Below are 23,969 nucleotides of genomic sequence, written 5' to 3'. Positions count from 1 at the left end.
GCGCAGGCTGCCCGAGTGCCAACATCAGCTTCAGCTGCCTACTGCGGAGGATTGTTTTTATTTTACGCTCTCATCTTCACCCTTTCGGCTGTCGCCCTCTGTTCTCTTTCATTCCTGACGGGGTAAGTGATTCTTTTTCTCTTTCTTTTCATACAAAGCTTAAGAAAGGGCCTGGCAGAGCCACACACAGGCTCCTAGATGCCCTCTCAGGTTTACCTCTGGCTGAGGAAAAAGGCTCGGGTGGCAGCGTGGGGACGTTCGCCCAAAACGTCAGATGTCAGCAAAGGTCGCCACAGGTGGCATCACATCTCAGGGATGACCCCTATGACCTTTATGTCACCTTGCACTGCATATCTTCTCAAAGCAGAAAAGAAGGAGAGTTGCACAACATGGGGGTCCTCAAGGTCATTCGCAGCGTCCCACCGGCCCAGCCAGCTTTTAATTGGACTCCTAACTTTTAATAAGAAGGCTGTTATCTCCCAGTTGGTACATTTTTAGATCTCAGGCCAGAAATGACAGAGCTGGGTTTGCTCCACTTCCTTTTTATATGTGGTAAGCATTTAGGGGTCATATGGGGGGGCGGTCATTTAGCATTTATGTTGGTTTGAAAGTCATATATGGGGGGGGTCATTTAGCATTTATGTTGGTTTGAAAGTCATATATGGGGGTCATTTAGCATTTATGTTGGTTTGAAAGTCTTCCATCATCATGATTTCCATTCCCTTTAGAGCATAATGAAATTTGACAGATGAGAGGAGACCACTCAATCCATCAAGCCTGTCTATTTAGGGAATGGCCAAGCAGTCCAGTGCCCAGCTGTTCAGGTTATTTGTGTCTGTCCGTGAAGTCGCCACACCCATTTACCATTCTGTGCCATTTGCCCCCACGTCTGCTCCACTCAATGTCATTGTTATAGAATATTGTGTTTGTCACAATTACTTGTGAACGCTATGAAACCACTCCTGTTCTGTTTGTCCGGCGTCTCCTGACCCACCGGTACGAGAAGACCAACACATAAGAAATACCGTTTGACTCCTCTTGATGTCTGTTTACACAAGACGCTGAACTTCTTGGGGTTCCCCTCTGCTTTCTGGGCCTCAGGCCCAACACCACCCCCAAATTCTAGGCCATTTCTGGACCATGTTTTGTACAGGAAACGACACCCTTATGATAAAGAGTGAGCCAGTAAGTGTCAACAGTAAAAATGCAGATGACGCATCGCAGATATTTGGTTTTTGTCATTCCAACAGATGGTGCATCACAAGCATTTGGAGTAAAGCATTTTATAACTTCAAATGTTTGCCGAGATCAATAGAATGTCACAATCTGATACTGGAGGGCTTGTTTGGACTTGGTGGGGGGGTGTGGGTGGGTATATGGAGGGTGGGGGGTTTGCAGGTTTACATCACAGACATTTTTTGAATTATACCCAACCACTGCTGCTGACATTAAATACGCTTTGCCTAATTTTAATTGGCTTAAAGTGTCAAGGCCTCTCATTGTTTCTTTTTTTTTGCCTTAACCAGCAGCCAAACGATAAGGAGATGCAAAGCCAGCCAGTTGTTTTAGAAATGTCTGGTGTGGCTTAATGAGAGCACAAAGAGGCAATAAAATGAAAGGATGGGGTTCATTAAAAGCAAGAATTGGCTTCAAATTAAGAAGGCAAAAATAGTGGCCATGTCTCTGTTAATTCCATTTGATATGGGATTCATAAAGGCAGTGTTAATGTTTGTGATGCACCATCCGTTGGAATGACAAATCCAAGGCATTTTATTACTACCAAATATTTATGCATCATCTTTTAGAATGACAAATGCAATGCATGTGTCTCTGTTACATGACATTTGGTATTGGATTCGTAAAAGCAGTGTTAATGTTTGTGATGCGCCATCTGTTGGAATGACAGATGCAATGCAAATGTCTCTATTATATGCCATTTGGTATGGGATTGTAAGGGCAGTGTTAACATTGAGATGGGTCTACCTGCAGCCCTCAGTAGTTAGGAGGTATGTCATGTAGTGCCCACAACACCACAAAACGGCCACAACTTTTGTCACAAAGCAACCTCTGAGTCAGATGACCCTCCCACAACCCTAATCTTAACCAGAGTGTATCCTGGCATTCGATGGGAGTTTGGTGACTGACATTGTCAGTATTATGTGATGTTGGCGCATTTCATGACTGACCTCATAGGCACTGAGGGCTTCAATTATGCTTGTGGTTAACGTTTGTGATGCGCCATCTGTTGGAATGACAAATGCAATGCATATGTCTCCGTTAAATGCCATTTTGTATGGGATTGTAATGGCAGTGTTAACATTGAGATGGGCCCACAGTAGTTATAACGCATGTCATGTAACACCCACATCACCATGGAACACATGCAACATCAGACACAAAATACCCTCTGACTTGGATAAGCCCCCTACAACCCACAGTATAATTGGGCATTTCGATTGGCATTTTGTCTGATATTTTGGGCATCATATGACAGTGGAGTGTTACGTGACTGACCTCATAGGCATTGCAGGCTGAAGTTACATTTTGTTGTTAATGTTTGTGATGTACCATCTGTTGGAATGACAAATGCAATGCACCTTATTACAACAAATATTGTGATGCGCCATCTGTTGGAATGACAGAGATATAGCAACTGGAGGGACACCCAGATACTTAAGTGGATAAAAAATCTATTCCATTCAGTATTCAGACCCTTTGTTATGACACTCATTCTATTGATCTTTATTCTACAACTTGTTTAGAGTCCTCCTGTGGTCACTTTAGTTGGTTGGACTGATAAGGGAAGGCACCTACCTGTCTAGAGAAGGTCGCCCAGGTGACCAAAAACCAAGCCATGAGGTCGAAGGAACTGCCTGCGGTGCTCAGAGACAGGATTGTGCGGAGGTGCAGATCTGAGGAGGGCTACAAGAAAATTCCTGCAGCTTTGAAGGTTCCCATCAGCACGGTGTCCTCCATAACTCTTAAAAGGAAGAAGATTGGAACAAAACTGACTCATCCTAGAGCTGGCCACCTGGCTAAACTGAGTAAACGCTAGAGAAGGACCTTAGGAAATGAGGTGACCAAGAATCTGATGGTCACCCTGGCAGAGATCCAGAGGACTTGTGTGGATATGGGAGAATCTTGGAAAAGGACAACCCATCAGTGCAGCACTCCATCGATCCGAGTGGCCAGACGACACATGGAGTTTGCAAAAACGGCACCTAAAGGACTCTCAGACTGTGGGACACAGGACCCTCTGGACGGGTGAAATCAAGACTGGCGTCACTTCTGATTGTCACATCTGGAGGAAACCAGAAAGGGCTCATCACCAGCACAACAATAACAGCAACAACAATAATAATAAAAATAATAATAACAGCAACAATAAAAAAAATAATAAGAGTAAAAATAATAATAATAACAACAGCAACAATAATAATAATAATAAAAATAATAATAATAATAACAGCAACAATAATAAAATAATAATAAAAAATAATAATAATAATAACAGCAACAATAAAAAAAAATAATAAGAGTAAAAATAATAATAATAACAACAGCAACAATAATAATAATAATAATAATTTATTTATAGGTGCCTTTCAAGGCACACAATGACACCTGAATAACAACAGCCACAATATAAAACTAATAGAATATTACAGTACAATAAAACCAGAATAAATACAATAATAAAAGTGAATTTAAATTTATCAACTAAAACTGATACCAGACAGAAAAAGCCATCTTAAAAAGATGTGTTTAAAGGTGGGATTTAAAGCTAGGAAGGGAGTCAGTGTTAGGAATGTCACGAGGGTGAGGGTCCCAGAGGCGGGGGGCTGCTCGGCCGAAAGCTCCGAACCCCATGGTAGTCAAGCGAGCAGGATGGATAAAAAGATTAACAGAGGAGGAAGACCTAAGGGTACAGGAGGGAATGGGGAAGTGAAGAAGATCAGAACGATGAGGAGGTGCCTGATTATGGAGGGTCTTGTAAGTGATAAGCAGACTCTTCAGGTCAGGGAGCCCGTGAAGTTGCTGGTGGACTGGAGTGACGTGTTCAATGGATGGCTCTGGTAATAAATATGAGGTGCTGCACCTTTCTGAACCAACTGGAGTTTGTAAGGGAGTTTGTGAGGAAGACCAGAAATGTTAGAACTATAATAATCGATACAAGATGTGATCAGAGTGTGAACAAGAAGAGCAGTGCAGGGAGCTGAAAGAGGACGGGCGTAAACGGCTAATGTGACGTCGATGGAAGTATGCAGGCCGAGGGACATTATTAATATGCGCCTCACATTTTAAGGTGCTGTCGAGAATAACACCTAAGATCTTAACCTGGGAGGAAGAAGAGAACAGAGAATCATCAACAGACAGTGACATCTGATCACATGTGTCCAAATCAGATGGAGGTCCTACCAGAAGCACTTCCTGCTTTATCACTATTTCATTTAAGAACATTAGCAGACAGCCATGATTTAACATCTGGCAGACAGTCAGAGAGGGAAGAAGGAGGGAGAGTGGAATCAGGTATGGGGCTGGGGGTCTTCAGCATAAACGTGAAAACGAATTTCACATTTCCTGAAGATGTGACCAGGTGGCAGGAGATCAATAATCAATCGAAGGGGGGCCCAAGACAGAGCCCTGGGGGACCACCACTAACAACCGGACATGCTTGCGATCTGAAATTCTTTAGTTGTACAAACAGTGTACGATGCGAGAGAAAAGATTTAAATTAAAGCAGGCAATAAGAGCAATCGATCTGAATCTCTCAAGATGGGCATCACGAGAAATTGTGTCGATGGCAGAGGGGGCACAAGTGGGGTCAACAGGTCCCAGTCAGCTGACATCAACAGGTCTTTAGTGATTTGGACCAGGGCTCTCTCCGTACTGTGAAATGGACAAAAGCCAAATGATGGTGAAGCGTAGCGGTGGGCCGTCATACTGGGAGGTTATTTTATAGTAGTGGGGACTGGGTGTATCGAGAGGAAGCTGAACAGAGTAAAGTACGGAGATATTCTGGAGGAAAACCTGCTCCATGGCACTCTGGACCAAGATGCCACCTAATCCATACACTCGGAAATTGAATTCTTTCATTCATATGAATATTCAGTGCTTTGCAGAAGCCCCTTTGGCTGCAATTCCAGCTTTGAGTCTTCTTGCTAAGTCTCTACACGCTTTGCACACCTGGATTTAGGCTGTTTCTCCCATTTCTTCCTGGCAGATCCTCTCCGGCTCCATTAAACCGGATGGGAAGCGTCTCTGAACTGCCGTCTTTGGGTCTCCCCACACATGTCCTATGGGGTTGAAGGTCTGGTCCACTCAAAGGCGTGTCCTGAAGACACTCGAGAACTGTCATGGCTGTGTGCTTTGGCTCATTGTCGTGCTGAAGGGTGAACCGTTGTCCCAGTCTGAGTTGGCACACACTCTGGAGCAGGTGTTCTCCAAGGACCTCAATGTGCTGGGCTTCATTCATCCCTCCCTCGATTCTGACCCATCTCTCTGTTCCTGCACCGTTATAGTATGACGATGCCCCCACAAAGGCTTCACGGTAGGGAAGGTCTTAAGCAGGTGGTGGGCAGTGCCTGGTCTGCACCAGACCCGTTGCTTGGAGTTCTGCCCAAAGAGTTCACTTTTTGTCTCGTCAGACCAGAGAAACGTCTGCCGGAGGCTCTCAGAGTCCTTTAAATGCCATTGTGTGCTTTTTATTTGAAAGTGGTGCCCATCTAGCCCCTCTACCAAAAATGCCTGATTGATGGGGTGCTGCTGAGACGGTCATCGCTCTGACAGGTCCTCCCTTCTCAGCAGATGACTTCTGAAGCTCTGCTAGAGGGACCACTGAGTTCTTGACCACCACCCACCCTGCCCAGGGCCCTTCTTGCACAGTTACTGGCCAACCCAAGAAATAGTCCTGGGGGCTCCAAATCCTGAGGCCACGGTGCTCCTGGGAAAAGTCAAAGTTTTATAAATGGGCTTTGTCTCCTCACCCTGATCTGTGCCTCACCACCATTTGGTGACAAAGGTCTACAGGGAGATCCTTGGACTTCATGGCTGGGTTCCTGTCCTGCCATGCGGTGTGAATTGTGGGACCCTCCGTCCACAGGTAGACATCTGCCTTTCTAGACGACGTCCAATCAATTCAGTCTGCCACACGTTCTGCACATGTCTCGAGGGGATTTAAAGCAGGAGGGACGCACCTCACCACGGTATGGAGGGCCACAGCCACGTTTATGAATGAGAAATTTCAGTTTTTGACTTTTTAGTAAACTTGCAAACCTTTCTGAAAACACAACTTCACTTTGTCATTAGGGGTCATTGAGTGTAGATGGTGGGGCAAAGATGGCAAACGTATCCGTTTAATTTCAAATCTGCAACCTAATAAAGTGTGCAGAAAGTCAGAGGGTCGGATTCCTTTTGGTATCTCCTGTAGTTTCACCCCAACCAGGAAAGTTGAATGCCCACCGTGCCATCCGCAGGACCTGACCTTAATGAAGGTGTCCTGCCCAGGAAAAGGAACATCCAACCCAACCAGGACGTCAGCCAATCCATATCCTTTATAAATATTGGAGGAGATTAATGGGCATCCCAGCCGGGAGGGAGGGCAGTTTCTTACCAGGATTAGATGCCAGAGTTGAATGACAGATGGCGTGGGAAAATAATTTTGTGTCTGGCTGGCAGGATGGGTGACAGGATATCATGGACAGAATGAGAAAAGCTGAAGATGTGGAGTCGGTTCTCCTATGAGGACCACTGCCACCTGGCATATGGGAAATGGAACCACTTCAGATCCTTGCCTTTTCTCAGTCCGGCCCTGCCAGCCGGACACAGTTATTTTCCCATCCCGCCAACTACGCCTTCTGTCATTCAACTCTGGCATCCCGTCCGGGTAAGAAACCGTCCTCCTTCCTGGCAGGGACACCTGTTCTCCTCCTACACTATAGATGTGTACAAAACATATGTTCAAGTAGTTGTTTATACAAATGGCACCTTCATACATCGTGCCCCCCATAACTGTAAAGCTTATCGAATTACTGCACTGCTGAAGATGCCTTAAAATCAAGATGGATACAAGACTGCTTTGGCGGTGAGGACTTACACAGACCCCCAAGCAAACCGTTTATCATGTTTTGCGCGTTGGTCGTAAATGCAAATTTCACTGGACTCTGCACACAGGATACTGCAGTCCGAATGAGCACCGTCATCATCATCATCATCATCACCAGCCTAACAGCCATTTCCAGACTGGCCCAGATCACGTGACACCACCCCCCTAAAAAAACTGCAGTCTTTTGAGGTCTGCACTGGAAAGCATTCAGGTGACAGGCAGGCCGATCACATCGCAGCTCAAGCCGGGGACTTTGATGAACTGACCAGCAATGGCCTGATGGTGTCAGTCCAGAGCTGAAATGAAATCAAATTATATAACGTTATATGGCGCCTTTCATGAGAAGGACCTTTGAGAGAGCAGCATGAGTAGCACGCCACGATACAGCAGCGACATTTTCAACCCTAAAGGAGGCCATAAAGATAAACGAGGGCACAAATCACAAGTCCTGTCCCGGTGCCATATAAAGTAAAGATTACCAAAGAGGAGCGCGTGCTTCCTCCACCTTTGTACCCAACTGCTATTCAACCGTCCCTTAGATAACTTGCTGAATTCGCTTCAGGGTGTGGAGGGCGTCCATATTAATGACGATGGCCAGCCTTGCAGCTCGGGGCGGTTAGGGGCGAGGGGGTGGGTGGTGTGTGGAGGGTTCAACGTTGCTCTTTCACGACTTCACAGTCCCGGGAAGTCCCAAGGAAGAAGAAAAGGAAAAGCTGAATGGCTGGCAAGTGCCCTATAAACCTCGTATTCTGGTGCCAGGCGCTGTGGTGGCGAGTGTTGCTGTTGGGTCGCTAGAAGCCAAAAAGTTGTGGCAGACGTGGAGTCCATGCGATCCAAGAGAAGCCGTCCGTTTAAATTAAACGAGACAAGCCACCCCCCACAAGCTGCTCCAATGCAACACACGTTCATGTTTATGGATTTCAGGGACACCGAGCCCCGAGATGTGGCGTCTGCTTATTTTGAATGGGGATGACCCACCACGCCCCCCTCTCCGAAATTCTTTACATTTGCACCTGCGGACTTTAAAGAGGGGCCACGTGCAGGTGATAATAATCCATACTCAGATTTCACACGATTCCCACCGATTCGTCGTTTCAACTGAAAAGTCAGCATCTGAGGCTGACAGAGAAAACATTTTGGGGGTGCCAATGCCGCCTGTCTCCGTTTACTGAAAGGTTCAACAACAAAACACCCGATGGCGTGAAAATGAAACAAAACACATCGCCAACGAATGAACGTGTCTTCTCCAGTTCTTAATTTCTTATGGGAATCGAGGAGATTTTTATTTTACTTTCTCGTCGTATACGAAGTACAAGAAACAAGAGCGGCGTTTGGGGGCGGAAAGTAGGGCGACCGTGCCTAAGGGGGCCCGGCTTTTGAGGTCTGCCGTTCGAGCAGATTTGTCAAGTTATATTCTCCAGTATATATATATACATCCATCCATCCATTTTCTAACCCGCTGAATCCGAATACAGGGTCACGGGGGTCTGCTGGAGCCAATCCCAGCCAACACAGGGCACAAGGCAGGAACCAATCCTGGGTAGGGTGCCAACCCACCGCAGGTATATATATATATATATATATATATATATATATATATATATATATATATTTAGATGCTTCTAAGAGGAACCCTTATCGCATATCGAGACTCAAAGTAAATTTGCAATTTGGGTACTTTTTCTAGAAGAGGCCCTGCTAATTTCCGCATGACACCGCATCGCATTTCGCAGTGCCGTGGTATTGTCATGAATTAATTTAAATTGATTACATCGTTATATATAAGTCCGCATGTTATCTTGCAAAAATTTAGCTGAATACTGTAATGTGAAAATCCGGTGTATGTTAACAATTTTCATTAAATTCGCGCATAAGTTTATACACTCCACACATACCGGTAACAGCGTTTGACGTAACCGGCCCCGCGTGGTGTTGGTCAGCCCGCACACCCCTAAAGCCGCCTCTGAGTCAGGGAAAGTATTGTAATCGTCAAAAAAATCAACTTCTTTTTTTTACGAATCTCAACGTTTTAGACCTCTCTGATACCAAAAATACCATTTTTGGAATGATGTCTGTGTGTGTGTAAACACGATAACTTGAGTACGCCTTGACTTGCGTCAACCAAATTTTGCATACCAGTATTAGGCACAAAACGTAGATTTCTAACAACTTTTGCGCTATTCCCGTTAGCCGGAAGTAGCACTTTACCTTTTATTAAAGCAGCTGCAAAGTCCGTTTTATTCAATTTTACTTTTATAATAATTGTCAGTCATTTACCAACCCGCTATATCCTAACACAGGGTCACGGGGGTCTGCTGGAGCCAATCCCAGCCAGCACAGGGCGCAAGGCAGGAAGAAATCCCGGGCTGGGACAATTTAGGATCTCCAATTCACCTAACCTGCATGTCTTTGGACTGTGGGAGGAAAATGAAAAATGTTTAATTTAAATGCTACTGTAAAGACATTTGCTCTTAAATCTTCATTAGAATCAAATTCTTCTGTAAAATCACTACCATACTCAGAGTTTCCAGACATCTTACGTAGAATAAGCATTTTTTATTCATTCAGTCATTCTCCAACCCTGGTTCACGGGGGTCTGCTGGAGCCAGTCACAGCCCACCGCAGGGCACACACACACACCAAGCACAATTTACAATCGCCAATGCACCTAACCGGCATGTCTTTGAACTGTGGGAGGAAACCCAGGCACACACGGGGAGAACATGCAAACTCCACGTAGGGAGTAGGGGCAGTTTCTTTCGCCTTCGCCATTTTCCACACTACTTGTGCTTTCTTACATTCAAACAAGGCATCTGTCGCAGTTTTGATTTCGCTGCATTGAGAATTGCGGCGTTTTGGATTTTTTACGGAGTTTCTTTTGAACAGGTTAGTATTTGTGGGAGGAGCTCTGGTCACTTAGGCGACAAGTGACGCCTCCTTTCCAGGGTGGCCTTGCTTTTATTGGCCCAGGGACCAGAGGAGGCGGAGTCAGTTTCCCTCAATGGGCGTTTTCTTTGAACTGTAGAGTTAAAAAAAAGACAAGACAGTTCGAGGCAGCGCCCCCTCTCGGTCTGGGGTGGAACTCGGAGGAGGACCCTCTGAAACGTGGGTGACTCTTTAAAATCGCGTCTTGTAATGACCAACAGCAAAAGCCAGGCCACTAGGAAAGGCAGGGATTGATATCATGCAGGAATGTTTTACTCCCAGATGATTGTGTGTGGATGTTCAGAAGAGTAAGCGGCTCCAGTGACCGAATCAGCCTTTATCTCAGGCAGCTTACAATATCGGAGGTACAGTTTGGTTCCATTTCTTTTGTTTTTTCTCCAAATATAGCACAGGCAGGTGAAGTGACTCACACACAATGGTGTCAGTAGTGGGATTTGAATCCACAGTCTTAGAGTCCAAAGCCTTAACCACTGCAACACACTGCCTGCTAATAATATTAGCCATTAGCCAAAAAAAAAAAAAACACAAAGTAAATCAAATTCCAAATACTGTATACAGAAAAGCACTGAGTGAGTAATGTGGACTTACCGGGCACTTCTGAGACACCCGATTAACTGACGGCACTAGGACTGCGCCCATGAAACACATCTTGTTAATCTAATATATAATGCAATAATCCTAATCCATAACAAAACAAGTGAAAAACTGAAATGTTCATATTCTGAAATATGGAAAAACATCAAAGAGTTGCATGAGAAAAATGTAGTGAAGTTAGAAAAATCACACAAACTCACAACACCTAACACTCTGCTGGAGACCCTCAAGACTGGAGGTAATTAGGAGCCTGGTTTGAGTTTACAAAACAAATTGATAAACCAGTTAATAGAAGAATCTCATGGCTGCTGAATTCAATTCAGGGTCAAGAGGAGCTGGAGCCCATGCCAGCAGCGTCAAGCACAAGGAAGGAATCAACTCTGGATGGGGTGCCAGGGCACTGCAGAAATAAGATAAATTACATTGACATTACATTCTCCAACTGGCTTGATCTAGACAATATTATAGTATAGTATACTGAACTACTGCAGAGCTGTTTTATGACTTAAATGTATTCCTGAAGTGGATTGAAATGTTGATTCTGTCCTTGCATTTCCACAGTTGTCCTGCAGAGGGCGCTCCGTGGTGTGTCAATGATGCCCTTTAATGGAGTGTCAACAGTAGAGTAAGTGTTTTGCTTTTAACTTCTTTGGAATAATTACTCCTTCAACCTCTTGATCAGACTCTTATTTGCTGAGATGATTGGGATTTGCAGGGAGGGATATCGATAGATAGATAGATAGATAGATAGATAGATAGATATGAAAGGCACTATATGATAGATAGATAGAGTGAAAGAAACTATATACCAGATAGATAGATAGATAGATAGATAGATAGATAGATAGATAGATAGAGTGAATGAAACTATGTAATAAATAGATAGATAGATAGATAGATAGATAGATAGATAGATAGATAGATAAAGTGAAAGGCACTATATGATAGATAGAGTGAATGAAACTATATAACAGATAGATGGATAGATAGATTGATTGATAAATAGATAGATCTGAAAGGCACTATATACCTGTAATAGATAGATAGATAGATAGATAGATAGATAGATTTAACTAATGGCTCAGTTTCAGTTTGTTCTAAAACTGGTTGTTTTGGTTGATGGCTCCACCCAACTCATGAATATTGATGAGTTACCACAGAGAGGCAAAACACCTAGAATTGTTCATTATTTTTTTGCAGTATGATATTATTTTATCCACTAGCTGGCGATAGCTTGCTGTTCCACAAGTATTTTGTACTTAACGCTATACTGTACATCGGGTCATAACAGCTTAACTCAAGAGACACTTGGGGTTAACTGTTTTTACATATAATTCTGAGTCCTAGAGACCCTCAAGGTCAATGCCATGCAGATTACTGTAAATAGTGAAATTTAGATCTTATAGAATGGCATGGGTCTGGTGTTTAATGCCCAGGCAGCTAGGGCACTTGGAGGGTAATGCAGTTTCGTGTTTTCCAGGATTATTCTCCCCATATTTCTGGTGCTCTTCCTATTCGCCTGCTGTGCCGGCCTTGGCAAAGCCTGCTGCTGTCGGAAGGAAAACGAACCTCCACCTGAACAAGTGACGCCATACATCATCCAGGTGCCCTATGTGGACTTGACAGGCATCCAGCTTCCTGCACGGGTGCAAGAAATGGACAGCCCACCCCCCTACAGTGAGGTGAGTGGCACCTTAAACCACACCTTTAAAGCTAAGGGTCTCATTTATTGTAAAATTAAATAATGGAAGTGAAAAGTGAGCTGCTCTGGGCGCAGTGTGCAGAAATGTCAACACAGTCATCCTGATGAGCGCTGGTGTTAAATGTGTAGGGTCCAGGGAGCAAACCTCAAAATCAAAATGGGGGTCTTATACAATAAATTTAAAAGAAACAGATTTGGATATTATAACGTACATACATTTACATTCACACTGACTTGTTCAGTCTTTAAAAAAGAAGATGGGCAGTGCCAGTCAGTGGCGGGGTGGCACTTTTGTTAAGGATGAGTGAATTATAGGAGGATGATATGGTGAGTGGGCTAACGATCAGGGACCTCACGTATAAAACATGCTAACGCTTTGAAATGCGAGTACGCCATGATTTTCTCCAAAAAGCTGGGATTTATAAAACATGAACTTGGCGTGAAAACTGGCTTACTGTTATGGCACATTTTGCCCGTCTGTGAGTCCTGCCCAGCCTGCTTTTGGTGTTCAGAAGCCAATGAAGTGAACAGAAAATCTTGGCTCCTTGCGCATTTCATTTAAATGACGTCTCCACGCAGCTGTCCTCGGTGTCACTAGTAGCGCCAAAGGCGTATGCTTAATGTCAGCAACTTTTAGTTCGTCCTGTCTATAAATATGGTGTGCCGCATGGCATAATGGCACGTTAGCTCTTTTGGAGGACATTGGCAGTGGCAGACGACGTAAGGAGCGACTTTCCAGGGAGCGCAGTGCTTTTTTTTTTTGTTTCATGATGACGATTAGCTTCTTAGAGATGTCCTCTTGGAGTTAAGTGCTGAATTGGATCCTACATTACAGGGACCGTGACGCAGAAGTCCTATGGTCTCTTGTTCTGTGAAAGAAATGCTAAGCTATTGGGTGACGTGGACTGGCTGACTGGTCAGGAATCTCGCCGTCCTCCCTAAGTCACATCATGCCATCTGTAATGGGACGGTATAATTAAGATGGTACTCAGTGTAAAGAGGAGACAAATCAGCGTCAAAGGATTGGGGGGCACCACACTGGAGACCCCGTAGAACTGAAAAAAGATAGCAGTGGAAAAAAACATGAAACACGTTTTGGATAACATTTTTTTCAGCTAAGGGGCCCAGAACTGAAATGAACACAAAATGGCCAAACTTGCGGTCACATGGGTTCTAGGCAGGAAGGGGCGGGTCCAGGAAGGGTGTTTATAGGAAGTGACGTCAGAGGTGGGACGGTTCCGTTCTGCAGAGGGAGGAAGAGAGAAGGCCTCAGAACGCAGCGCCAGCCCCCTGGCTCTGTGGGTAACTACTGTCACCTTATGTGTGACACATTAGCTACCACTCAGTTCCTTAGGGTCATCGGGTGGACGGGCAGGCTGCTGATTTTCTTAACGTCATTGGCACAATTGACTGCACACCTACTAATAATAATAACAATAATAATAACTCTTTACATTTATATAGCACCTTTCTCACTACTCAGAGTGTGGGTGGGCAGCCACTTCAACCCCCATTAATATGCAGCATCCACCTGGTACCATTCTAGTGCCAGTGTGTCTACCACACATGAGCTATTAGGTGGTGAAGGGGTGAGAGAGACAGATAGGGGATGATTAGGGGGGCCAAAATGACCAGGCCGTGGTGGCCAATTTAGCCAGGACATCGGGGGAACACCCTAGTCTTTATGAAAGATGCCCAGGGGGTCTTTAAAGACCACTTAAGAGTCAGCACCTCAGTTTTACTTCTCATCTAAATGGACAATGGCACTTTTACAGCACAGTGTACCCATCACTGCACTGGGGGTATTGGGGTCCACATTCAGACCACTGGGTGATTGCCCCCTGCTGGCCTCCCAAACAACTCTTCCAGCAGCAACCCTAGCAGCTTTTCCTCGGTGGTGTCCCATTCAAGGTCACGTGCCTCATTCGGGACTGGGTGAGCAACACAAAGTCAAACCAGTGGGACCCAAGGACCCTCTGAAGAGACACACATGAAAGAGTCGAGTCTTCATCTCAGGTCACTGGATAGCGGGCCATGTCTCGCAAACAGGGAGCACCAGGACTCTAAAGGCTTGGACCTTCGTCCTTTTGCAGAGATTTTAGGAGCACCACACTCCCCTTTCCAGCGACCTCATGACCTCCCATGTTCTCCCAATCTACTGACTTCATCTGAAGAGTCACCAGAGTCACATGACTGTCACTGCCGAGGTCAGTAAACCTCTCGACGAGGTCGACGCTCCCTCTGCAGACTGACACACTGCTGTGCCCACGAGGTCTTCCTGTCCAGAATGCTGATCTTTATACCCCTGACCTGGAGATTGACACGTTGCACCTTCTGGTGGTCACATGGTAGCAACAGGAGTTGTTGCTAACAACAAAAAGGTCCAACTGCGGTGGCACCCGAGGTGTAGTGTGTACAGCAAAAACAACATCAAACGTTCAAATCCAAGTAACTGCTGCAGTGTGTCTGTCTGCGGAGAGAGTGTCGACCTCATTGAGAGGTTTACTTACCTTGGCAGTGACATTCATGTGACTCTGGTGACTCTTCCTATGAAGTCAGTGGACGGATTGGGAGAGCATGGGGGGGTCATGAGGTCTCTGGAAAGGGGTGTGTGGCGCTCCTGATATCTCTGCAAAAGGACGAAGGTCCAAGTCTTTAGAGTCCTGGTGCTTCCTGTCTTGCTATATGGTTGCGAGACATGGCCGCTATCCAGTGACCTGAGATGAAGACTGGACTCCTTTGGTACTGCAACTCTCCAGAAAATCCTTGGGTCCCGCTGGTTTGACTTTGTGTTGCTCATGGAGTCCTGAATGAGGCACATGACCTGCATTGTGAGGGAGCGTCAGTTACGGCACTACGGCCATGTGGCGCGATTACCCGAGGGTGATCCAGCTCGTAAGATCCTCATTGTTGAGGACCCGAGTGGCTGGTCCAGGCCAAGGGGTCGCCCATTGACACATATTTTTAGGAAGTCACTGTGCACTGGAGAGATTCCGAAGGACTGGAAAATGGCAAATATCATCCCATTATATAAAAAGGGTGACAGGGCAGATCCAAGCAACTGTAGGCCAGTAAGCTTAACAAGCATCACAGGAAAATCAATGGAAGGAATTATTAAGGATGAGATTAAGCAACACATGGCAAGGACAGGAGTTATGATGAACAGTCAGTGTGGGTTCAGAAGAGGGAGGTTGTGTTTTACTAACATGCTGGAATTCTATGAGGTTGCAACAAAAGGATACGATCAAAGTGGAGCTCATGATATTATTTATCTGGACTTTCAGAAAGCATTGATAAGGTGCCACATGAGAGGGTGGGCATCAAGTTAAAAGAAGTGGGAGTTCAGGGTGATGTTTTTAGGTGGGTGCAGAATTGGCTCAGACACAGGAAGCAGAGGGTGATGGTGAGAAGAACCTCATCAGAACTGGGTGATGTTAAGAGTGGTGACCAGCAGGGGGCAGTGCGGGGGCCGCTGCTATTTTTAATATCTATAAATGATTTAGATAGGAATCTAAGTAACAAGCTGGTCAAGTTTGCAGATGATACCAAGATAGGTGGATTAGCAGATAATTTGGAATCCGTTATATTATTACAGAAGGACTTGGACAGCAGACAGGCTTGGGCAGATTTGTGGACGATGAAATTTAATGTCAGTAAATGTAAAGTATTACACATAGGAAGTAAAATATTAGGTTTGAATACACAATGGGCGGTCGGAAAATCGAGAGTCCACCTTATGAGAAGGATTTAGGAGTCATAGTGGACTCTAAGCTATCAACTTCCAAACAGTATTCAGAAGCCATTAAGAAGGCTAACAGACTGTCAAGTTATATAGCGCCTTGATGTGTGCAGTACAAGTCACAGGAGGTTCTGCTCAAGCTTTATAACACACTGGTGAGGCCTCATCTGGAGTCCTGTGTGCAGTTTGGGTCTCCAGGCTACAAAAAGGACATCACAGCACAAGAGAAGGTCCAGAGAAGAGTGACAAGGCTGATTCCAGGGCTACATGGATTGAATTATGAGGAGAGATTAAAAGAGCTGAGCCTTTACAGTTTAAGCAAAAGAAGATTAAGAGGAGACCTGATTGAAGTGTTTAAAATGATGAAGGGAATCAGTCCAGTGGATCGAGACGTGTATTTTAAAATGAGTTCATCAAGAACAAGGGGACACAGTTGGAAACTTGTTAAGGGTAAATTTCGCACAAACATTAGAAAGTTTTTCTTTACACAAAGAACGATAGACACTTGGAATGAGCGACCAAGTAGTGTGGTAGACAGTAAGATGTTAGGGACTTTCAAAACTCGACTTGATGTTTTCTTGGAGGAAACGAGTGGACAGGACTGGCGAGCTTTGTTGGGCTGAATGGCCTGTTCTCGTCTAGATTGTTCTAATGTTCAAATGTAACACCTGGCTGCGGCAGATTGAGGGTCATTTCCAGAGGATGGGGACTGGACAGCATGTCTACCTGGGGGGTTGCCAACCGGGATCCCGAGCTATTTCAACGTGTAGTGGGTGCGGCAACACACTGTACCAGTGCAGGCTCCCCAACTTGACTTGATTTGAAAGAGAAAATGTTAGATTTTATGGCATAATCATTTTTCTGTATATTCGCTCAGTACTAAGATTCCTGTTTTTGAACTCAGCTGGATCATTAAAAAATTAGATCTTAATCTGTCCCATTAATACAAAACAGGATAAACCTGTGGGGGAATTGACACGTCTCCTAAAATAAGAATAAAAAATAATACATTTAAAAAGCCACGTACACCCTAAGCTAACAGGCCTATCAGTCAGCCTAGTGGACGGGGTCACCTTGTGGTCATTTAAGGTATCAACGTCTGTCCTGTCCCGTTAGCAACTGGGTGTAACCAATCACGTTAAAAAGTTTTCTGATTATGGAATAGCGACCTTATCAATGAACTGTATAAATATTGAGCGCACTGGACATTTTTATTTCTGTGTAACGTATTGCTAATAAGAAATGCAGATTTAGAGATTTAGATAAAGAACAACGACGGACGCTTTCTACTGCCTGTGTTTCATTGCTTAAATCGGGCCATTCTAGTAGGGGGGTCTGTTCAAAAATACATTTTCTTCCTCAACGTCCACACGAGTTGCAAAAATGAGGGTGGCGCGCCTGTTGACGTTTTGTTGTGTGACGTCAGCGTCGTTGCTTACTATCAGCCGGGCCTGCAGATCTACGAGATCGATGTGCGCGGCCTTAGACGTTTGATGAACGGTTTGATGCGGTGAAGTAAAACTTAAATGCTGACCTACAGATGTATTCGTGGTGCTTTTGTTCTTCCATTTCTCGAATCGGCAATATAGGCGGCGCATGCTCCCCATCGTGATGTCGCGTCATAGCTTTCGCCCCTCAACTCACCATACAGACGAGTTTTCCCACCGTGATGATTTCTTGTACTGCCACCTGGTGGCCTCCTCCACATTTACTTAAAGTACGCTTGTGCATCTTCAGCGTCCTCAAGTGCTCACGTCATGTAGCGTTAAATACATAAAATGGGTGGGCTTGACATTCACTATATGGGTGGGCTGCATTATTGCTGACTTGACGCTTACCAGGTGGGGGCACAAAAATCCAATTGTATGGGGGGTCATCAGTTTATTTAACGTGCTGGGTTAGATGCTCAAAATATGGAGGGGAGGTGGGCATTGGTCTTTTATCCTGTGGGATGTGGGGCAGTATATGGAAGCCCCCACCACCAGATGACACACCCTAAACAGAACATCTGCTCAGGTGACTTTGATGCTCATTGTGGCACAGGCTGTTGATTGGGGGGCTCCCGTGCCCACCTGCTAGCACCAATAATGAATTTGTGTTCTCCTCGTCCTTTAGGTTGAACTGAAGCCATACTTGTTCCCTCTGGGCTACGAAAGACCCCCAGCATACGAGGAGCATGATGCTCAGACAAACATACCGAGGATGCCACCACCGCAGGTTGGACACTAGAATGCTGCCAGGCAACAGGGTGCTGGGTTGGCCAGGGGGTGCAGCCTTCCTCGTCGTCACTAACCAGATGGGATATGCGGCCACTTTGCCTGAAAGACTAGGGGAGGAGGAGGAGGAGGAGGAGGAAGAGGAGGTAGGCAGCTTGCCATACAAAGCAAGAAGATGGCAGGCATGGAGACGAAGTGCCACAGCTGTGTCATCACACATTGGCGCATCCTTCTGGTCAACTTGGGCAGCACATCTGACTTAATGTTGTTATTAAGCTGGACAAATCGAGGAGGAGGACTGGCACCCTGCAGGCCAACCCCAGAAACTGTTAATTTTGTCATTTTGCACAAATACCCCATTCTGGAGGGGCTTCAATCTGGTGGTATTCCTTTATTTTTGTGTTTTTTCTGGACAAATTGAGCTTTAAGAACAAAAAAAATTGTGCGAATGGTGGAGAGACGAGAAGAAGCAACGAGGATACAAAGCTGTGGGGTCGCTGCTGAGTTCCCCTCTGAGTTTCATTCCTGCCCTGAGGCCAGTGCTACTGGGGCGGACCCCGACTCCTGGAGGAGCAGGTCAGAGGGTTGGATGGACAGTGGTCTTGGGGATGGGGGGTCACACTGAGGATGTGCACAGCCTTTATTTTGTATAGTGCCATGTTGACAAGGCGCTATATGAAGTAACGACTGTGGCGTCTGTTGAAATCTTCTCAGTTTTCTTGAGCTCTGAATGGATCTTCTGCTGCTAATCTTTGTGCCGAACAAAAATAAATCAACGAGAAAAGGAGCCAATGCCTGGCGTGCTGTATATTCAAAATCAGACACACTGGGGGGGCGGGGGGGTCCCCTCAGGTGAGGGTCACATGACCTGATGGAATCAACGCTCACTTACAGTACCCTTTGAACTTGAGGGCCTACAGCAGCCTGGCAACCCTGAAAGAACACATTCATAGTTTACCAGGTGGGGGCTGGCACGGTGGGCAGGACAATGGATTTGGTGTTCTGGGTTCAAACGCATTGTCTGCATGGACTCTGGTCTTCCTCTCACACACTGAGCACAGACAGGCGCGTTGAGGGGATTTGGTGGTCAGGGTTACCTGCAGGGGGTCCGCGGCAGACAATTCTGACGCAACGCAGTGCGAGATAAGTGAGTGTGGAGGACAGAGGAACATTTAAAAGTGCACTGGAAAAATGAAACAACCGGAGCAGAGGACTTGGAGGGGTAAAATGGGCTGACTGGGTCACTGGGGAGTCAGGCTGACCACATAGACGGGGTCCAAAATGGTGGTATGAAACTGAAACAAAGATAAAAAAGGTGCTGTATTAGATAGAATGGAAAGGTGTGATAAAAAATACAGACACAGCTGGAGAGACGAATGACACACGATAGAAGTGAAAGGTGCTATATGACCCATCGAAAAGTACGAAAGGCACTATATATACATAGAGAGGTGTAATTAGTAATACATGATAGACCTGAAAGGCACTATATGATATATGGAGGCAAAGGGATGAATACAGAATATGACAGATACATTTAGAAAGACAGAGAGAGATGGATGTGAAAGGCGCTATATCATATTATGACAGATGTGAAAGGCACTACATGATACTCATTATAAAAATAATGAGGTGTGATTAGCAATATATGATGTACAAGGTGCTATGCGGTAGATAGAGGTGTGAAAGGTGCTATATGATATAATAATAGAAAGGTGTGAATGGCATTAACTGTATGATAGCCGGGTGTGAAAGGCGCTATATGATATACAGAATGGAAGATGTGAAGACAGTAAATGACACAGCTTATAAACAGAAAGCTATGAATAAGACTATATGATATATAGAAGGAGAAAGGTGTGAAGAGCACTATGTGATGTGCAAGGCGCTATATGGTAGGTAAAGGCACAAATGGCACTATATAACAATAGAAAGATGTGAATGGCGCTATATGATATACAGAATGAGAGATGTGAAGACAGTAAATGACACAGCACATAAACAGAAAGCTATGAATAGGACTACATGGCAGATTTGAAAGGCACTATCTTATATATAAACGTCGACGTGCAGAAGTGTGTCTGTCTGTCTGTCTGTCTGTCCAGCCTGGACGTGCAGGGCTACAGCGTGAAGCTCAAAGAAAGCGACTCTGTCACCAAAGTGAAACCGCAGAGAAAAGAGAGAAACTCACTTAGCCGCTGATAGACAAGCAAGGCGAGCACATCAGCAAAACAAAACCGCCGACTCGGCATTTCAATTATTTTTCTGACAATTTCAATAATTTATAGGGAGGGATGTGCGGTCAGGGGAGGCCTCTGCCTCACTTGTCATCATGAAAAGTAAAAAATGAATAATGATAACATAAAATAATTTTGTCCACTGGTCTGTGCTATAAATTTGTTTCTGTAGGATTTCAATAAGTTTTATCATTTTTATAGTCAAAATCACCGATTTGAATTTCCTGTTCAAACAGAGGGGAGAAACGTGAGGTGCGGCAGCGACGAGCCTCCCCTCACCTCGGACTGTACTCTCCCTCACACCTGGGGCCGATGAGTGCGATTTGCACGTTCCTGTCGCCAATATAAGGATTGCAGACACGTTTATTATACACCCTGACTTTTTAAAACCTTTAATGAATGTGTGTGACATATTTAGTCGCGCTGACATAAAAGGCACGAGGTGAGTTAGACAGTAACGAGCCGCACCGAAGGGGGCGCATGTGAGCCCAACAGTTGCTCCTTGCTGCTCTTCTTCTGTGCAGACGCTCCGCGACAATAAGTTAGCGATATCAGAAAGTCGAGTGCACTGCAGCGGTCCGTTTATTTTTATTTTCTGTTCCGACTGACTGCCAAAACGGAAAATTAAGACTTTTAAAACTAACGGAAAATAAGGAGGAGTTTTACAAGAAAGGGACAGAGATTTTCATGGAGAAGGATAGGCGCAATGACTTCATTTACAAATACAGTAAAGGTAAGACCATAAACGGTTTTCAGTTTTATCAAAAATGGGATCAGAGTAAGAAACAAAACAATCCAATATTTAAAAAACTAAATTTTGACCTTAAATAAAATATTCTTTTGTTTTTCTTGTTATCCTTTTGTTGAACAGTCTGTATTAAAATTGATTAAAACATCAGAATTAAAAGCTTTTAAAAACAGCTAAATATTTCAGTTAAGGTCAAAATTGAAATCCGGTTTTCTCGTACACCTCTCTGTACTTTCATTTGTATTGAATGAGTATGAATTGTGGAATTCATCCATCCATTATCCAACACGCCATATCCTAACTACAGGGTCACGGGGTCTGCTAAAGCCAATTCCAGCCAACACAGGAAACAAACCCCGGGCATGGCGCGCGCGCACACACACACACACCCACACACACGCACGCAAACACACACACACACGCAAACACACACACACACACACACACACACACACACACACGCACACACACACGCATTGGTTGCAACGGCAAATTTAGAACACATGGAGAGTGAGGAGCAAATGCGCTCTCTCTCGCCGCTAGAAATGTAACGTTGTTTCTTAGTCCAATATGCGCCTTACCTGTGTGAGTGTAATGAATGCTGATGAGATATGAAACATAACCAGCAGTCAATGTGCCGGCTGCCAATAGTGAATAAGCTACTCTTTTGGGTTCATATATTTGTAAATCCGACTCAGAAGGAGTCCGTGCCACACCAGCCATGAACCGCACATCACGTCACTGTTTCTAGGACCCCGGGCCTTTTACAGCACAGCTAGTGTCACATAAAGATAGAAAGGTGCGTGTCGCCGCGTTTGTCTAAACTTAAAGCTCCGCAGCTTGTAATTTACTTTAGCGGCGGTTCTCAACCTGCGGGGTGCGAAGATGTGAGAAAAGAAAACAGGAATCGAAAATATGAAAAATATATCTATTGAAACCAAAACAAATGAACTTAAACTATTCTGATACTAGAAAAATAAATATAGAGTTAGATGAATATTGATAAAAGTTAAGTAGGTATAATAAAACTTGTAGCGGTGTATCGGCAGGAAAAAGTATAGGAATACATTTTATTAGGGTTTCAAAAAACGTTAGGGAGGGTTCGATTAGATAGATAGATAGATAGATAGATAGATAGATAGATAGATAGATAGATAGATACTTTATTAATCCCAAATTAAAACTGTTATGAAAACTCGGATCGCAAATACTTAAAGGTTGAGAAACGCAGCTTTGCAGGACGGTTCAGGCAATAGCGTGATGCGTGCTCCAATAATTCCACAGACCAAATATCTTTGTTTTAAAAGTTTTAGTAAAATTCAAAGCAAAACATTTCACACACACACACAAAAAAAAAAACAGGTAAAAAAGCTGCTGTTAAAGTGAAGTGCGTGTCTAAGGGACGTTGTGTTTAAGGCTCACGATTCCCGTTTCATCCCGTCGTCGGGCGTTTGTCTGCTCCTCCGGACTTCCTAAGGGTCTCGCAGTTTTACAGATGCAGCCCTGAAAGTTCGATTTCCTGTTAACTCCCGGGGTTAAAAGATCAAATACCGCATTATAAGGAACTACGAGAAACTGACATTCTGTTATTGAAGTGAGACGTGAATTTAACAAACATTAACGTGACTTTCAGGGATCGGCTATTTCAGTGTGAAAGGCGCTATATTATACTGTATAGGCATATAAAGGTGTGAGGAGCAATAGGATGGTAGATGTGCATGGCGCTACATGATAGATAGTAAGGTGTGAATGGCGCTATAAATAAGAGTCAAAGACATTATATAATATGACGTAAAGGGCGCTGACTGATACTAAATACGAAGAGAATGGCGCGCATTGCGCTCTATGATGTGACAGGCATTATATAATATAAAGAGGGGGATAAAAGACAGTTTCTGGCATAGGGATGTAGAAAAACAGTATATGATACAGATGGGTGTCAAAGTCCCTGTGTATAAATAGAAAGGTGTACACTTCACTTTGTGATAGACGTGAAAGGCACTATATGACATAGACAGAAATAAGCGAAAGAAATGACGATATACGGTGAAAGGCACTATATGATACATACACAGAAAGAGGTGAAGGACAGTTAATAAAAGGTAGTGTGACCACTGGAGGACATCTCTGACTCTCAAACCCCAGATTCAACACCACGGTCACCAACACAACCACCAGGTGTGGGCACAATTCAACTTCTTTTATTTTCTCGTTACCGTACACACAGGATTCTTGCAGCAGTCTTCCTTTTTCCTCCTCCAGTCTTCCCCAGGTGGTCTTTGATCTCCTTGTCTTCAGACTCCGAGCCCCCTTGATTGAGGTGCAGGATTCCCTTTTAAGCTGGACTGGGTGGGGTTTGTACTTCTGATGCCACCATACTGTGACTGAGAAGAACGTCTTGTTCAGGGGAGCCGCCACTGCCACCTCAGTTTCTATCTCCTCATAGCTCCCCCTAATGGTGCCTAAGAACCCAGGAGAGCCGCCCATTAGGACTACAATTCCCATGCAGCCCTGAGGAAGTCCCCGGCAGGTGTGTCAGGAGATGTATGCTGCCCCCTGGTGTTCGGGCAGTTTCTCACACTTCCATTTCTTGGGCATTCACCCACCAAACCGGCTGAATTGCCAGGCTGCCCTCATCCTCCTTTACAACAGACAGACGTGAAAGACAATATGTGATGGACA

General features: G+C 44.7%; 1 protein-coding gene across 1 annotated transcript; it reads left to right on the top strand.

Moving 5' to 3' along the window:
- On the top strand, positions 1-19,081 carry LOC120517299 (transmembrane protein 92-like). Its single transcript, XM_039739508.1, has 4 exons — positions 1-122; positions 11,207-11,270; positions 12,126-12,327; positions 18,202-19,081. Exons 2-4 carry the CDS (start codon positions 11,239-11,241, stop codon positions 18,313-18,315), a joined length of 348 nt encoding a protein of 115 aa, XP_039595442.1. The 5' UTR covers positions 1-122; positions 11,207-11,238; the 3' UTR covers positions 18,316-19,081.
- Positions 19,082-23,969: the final 4,888 nt, after the last annotated feature.

The sequence above is a fragment of the Polypterus senegalus genome, chromosome 17, assembly GCF_016835505.1.
Source record: "Polypterus senegalus isolate Bchr_013 chromosome 17, ASM1683550v1, whole genome shotgun sequence".
NCBI classification, from domain to species: domain Eukaryota; kingdom Metazoa; phylum Chordata; class Cladistia; order Polypteriformes; family Polypteridae; genus Polypterus; species Polypterus senegalus.
Note: the sequence above shows the minus strand (reverse complement) of the source record. Positions and strands in the feature narration are given on the sequence as shown.

Coding starts and splice junctions, on each gene's coding strand:
- LOC120517299 (XM_039739508.1), top strand. CDS start 11,239: ATGATGCCCTTTAATGGAGTGTCAACAGTAGA. Junction 11,271..12,125: donor AATGGAGTGTCAACAGTAGA/GTAAGTGTTTTG, acceptor CGTGTTTTCCAG/GATTATTCTCCCCATATTTC. Junction 12,328..18,201: donor GCCCACCCCCCTACAGTGAG/GTGAGTGGCACC, acceptor CTCGTCCTTTAG/GTTGAACTGAAGCCATACTT.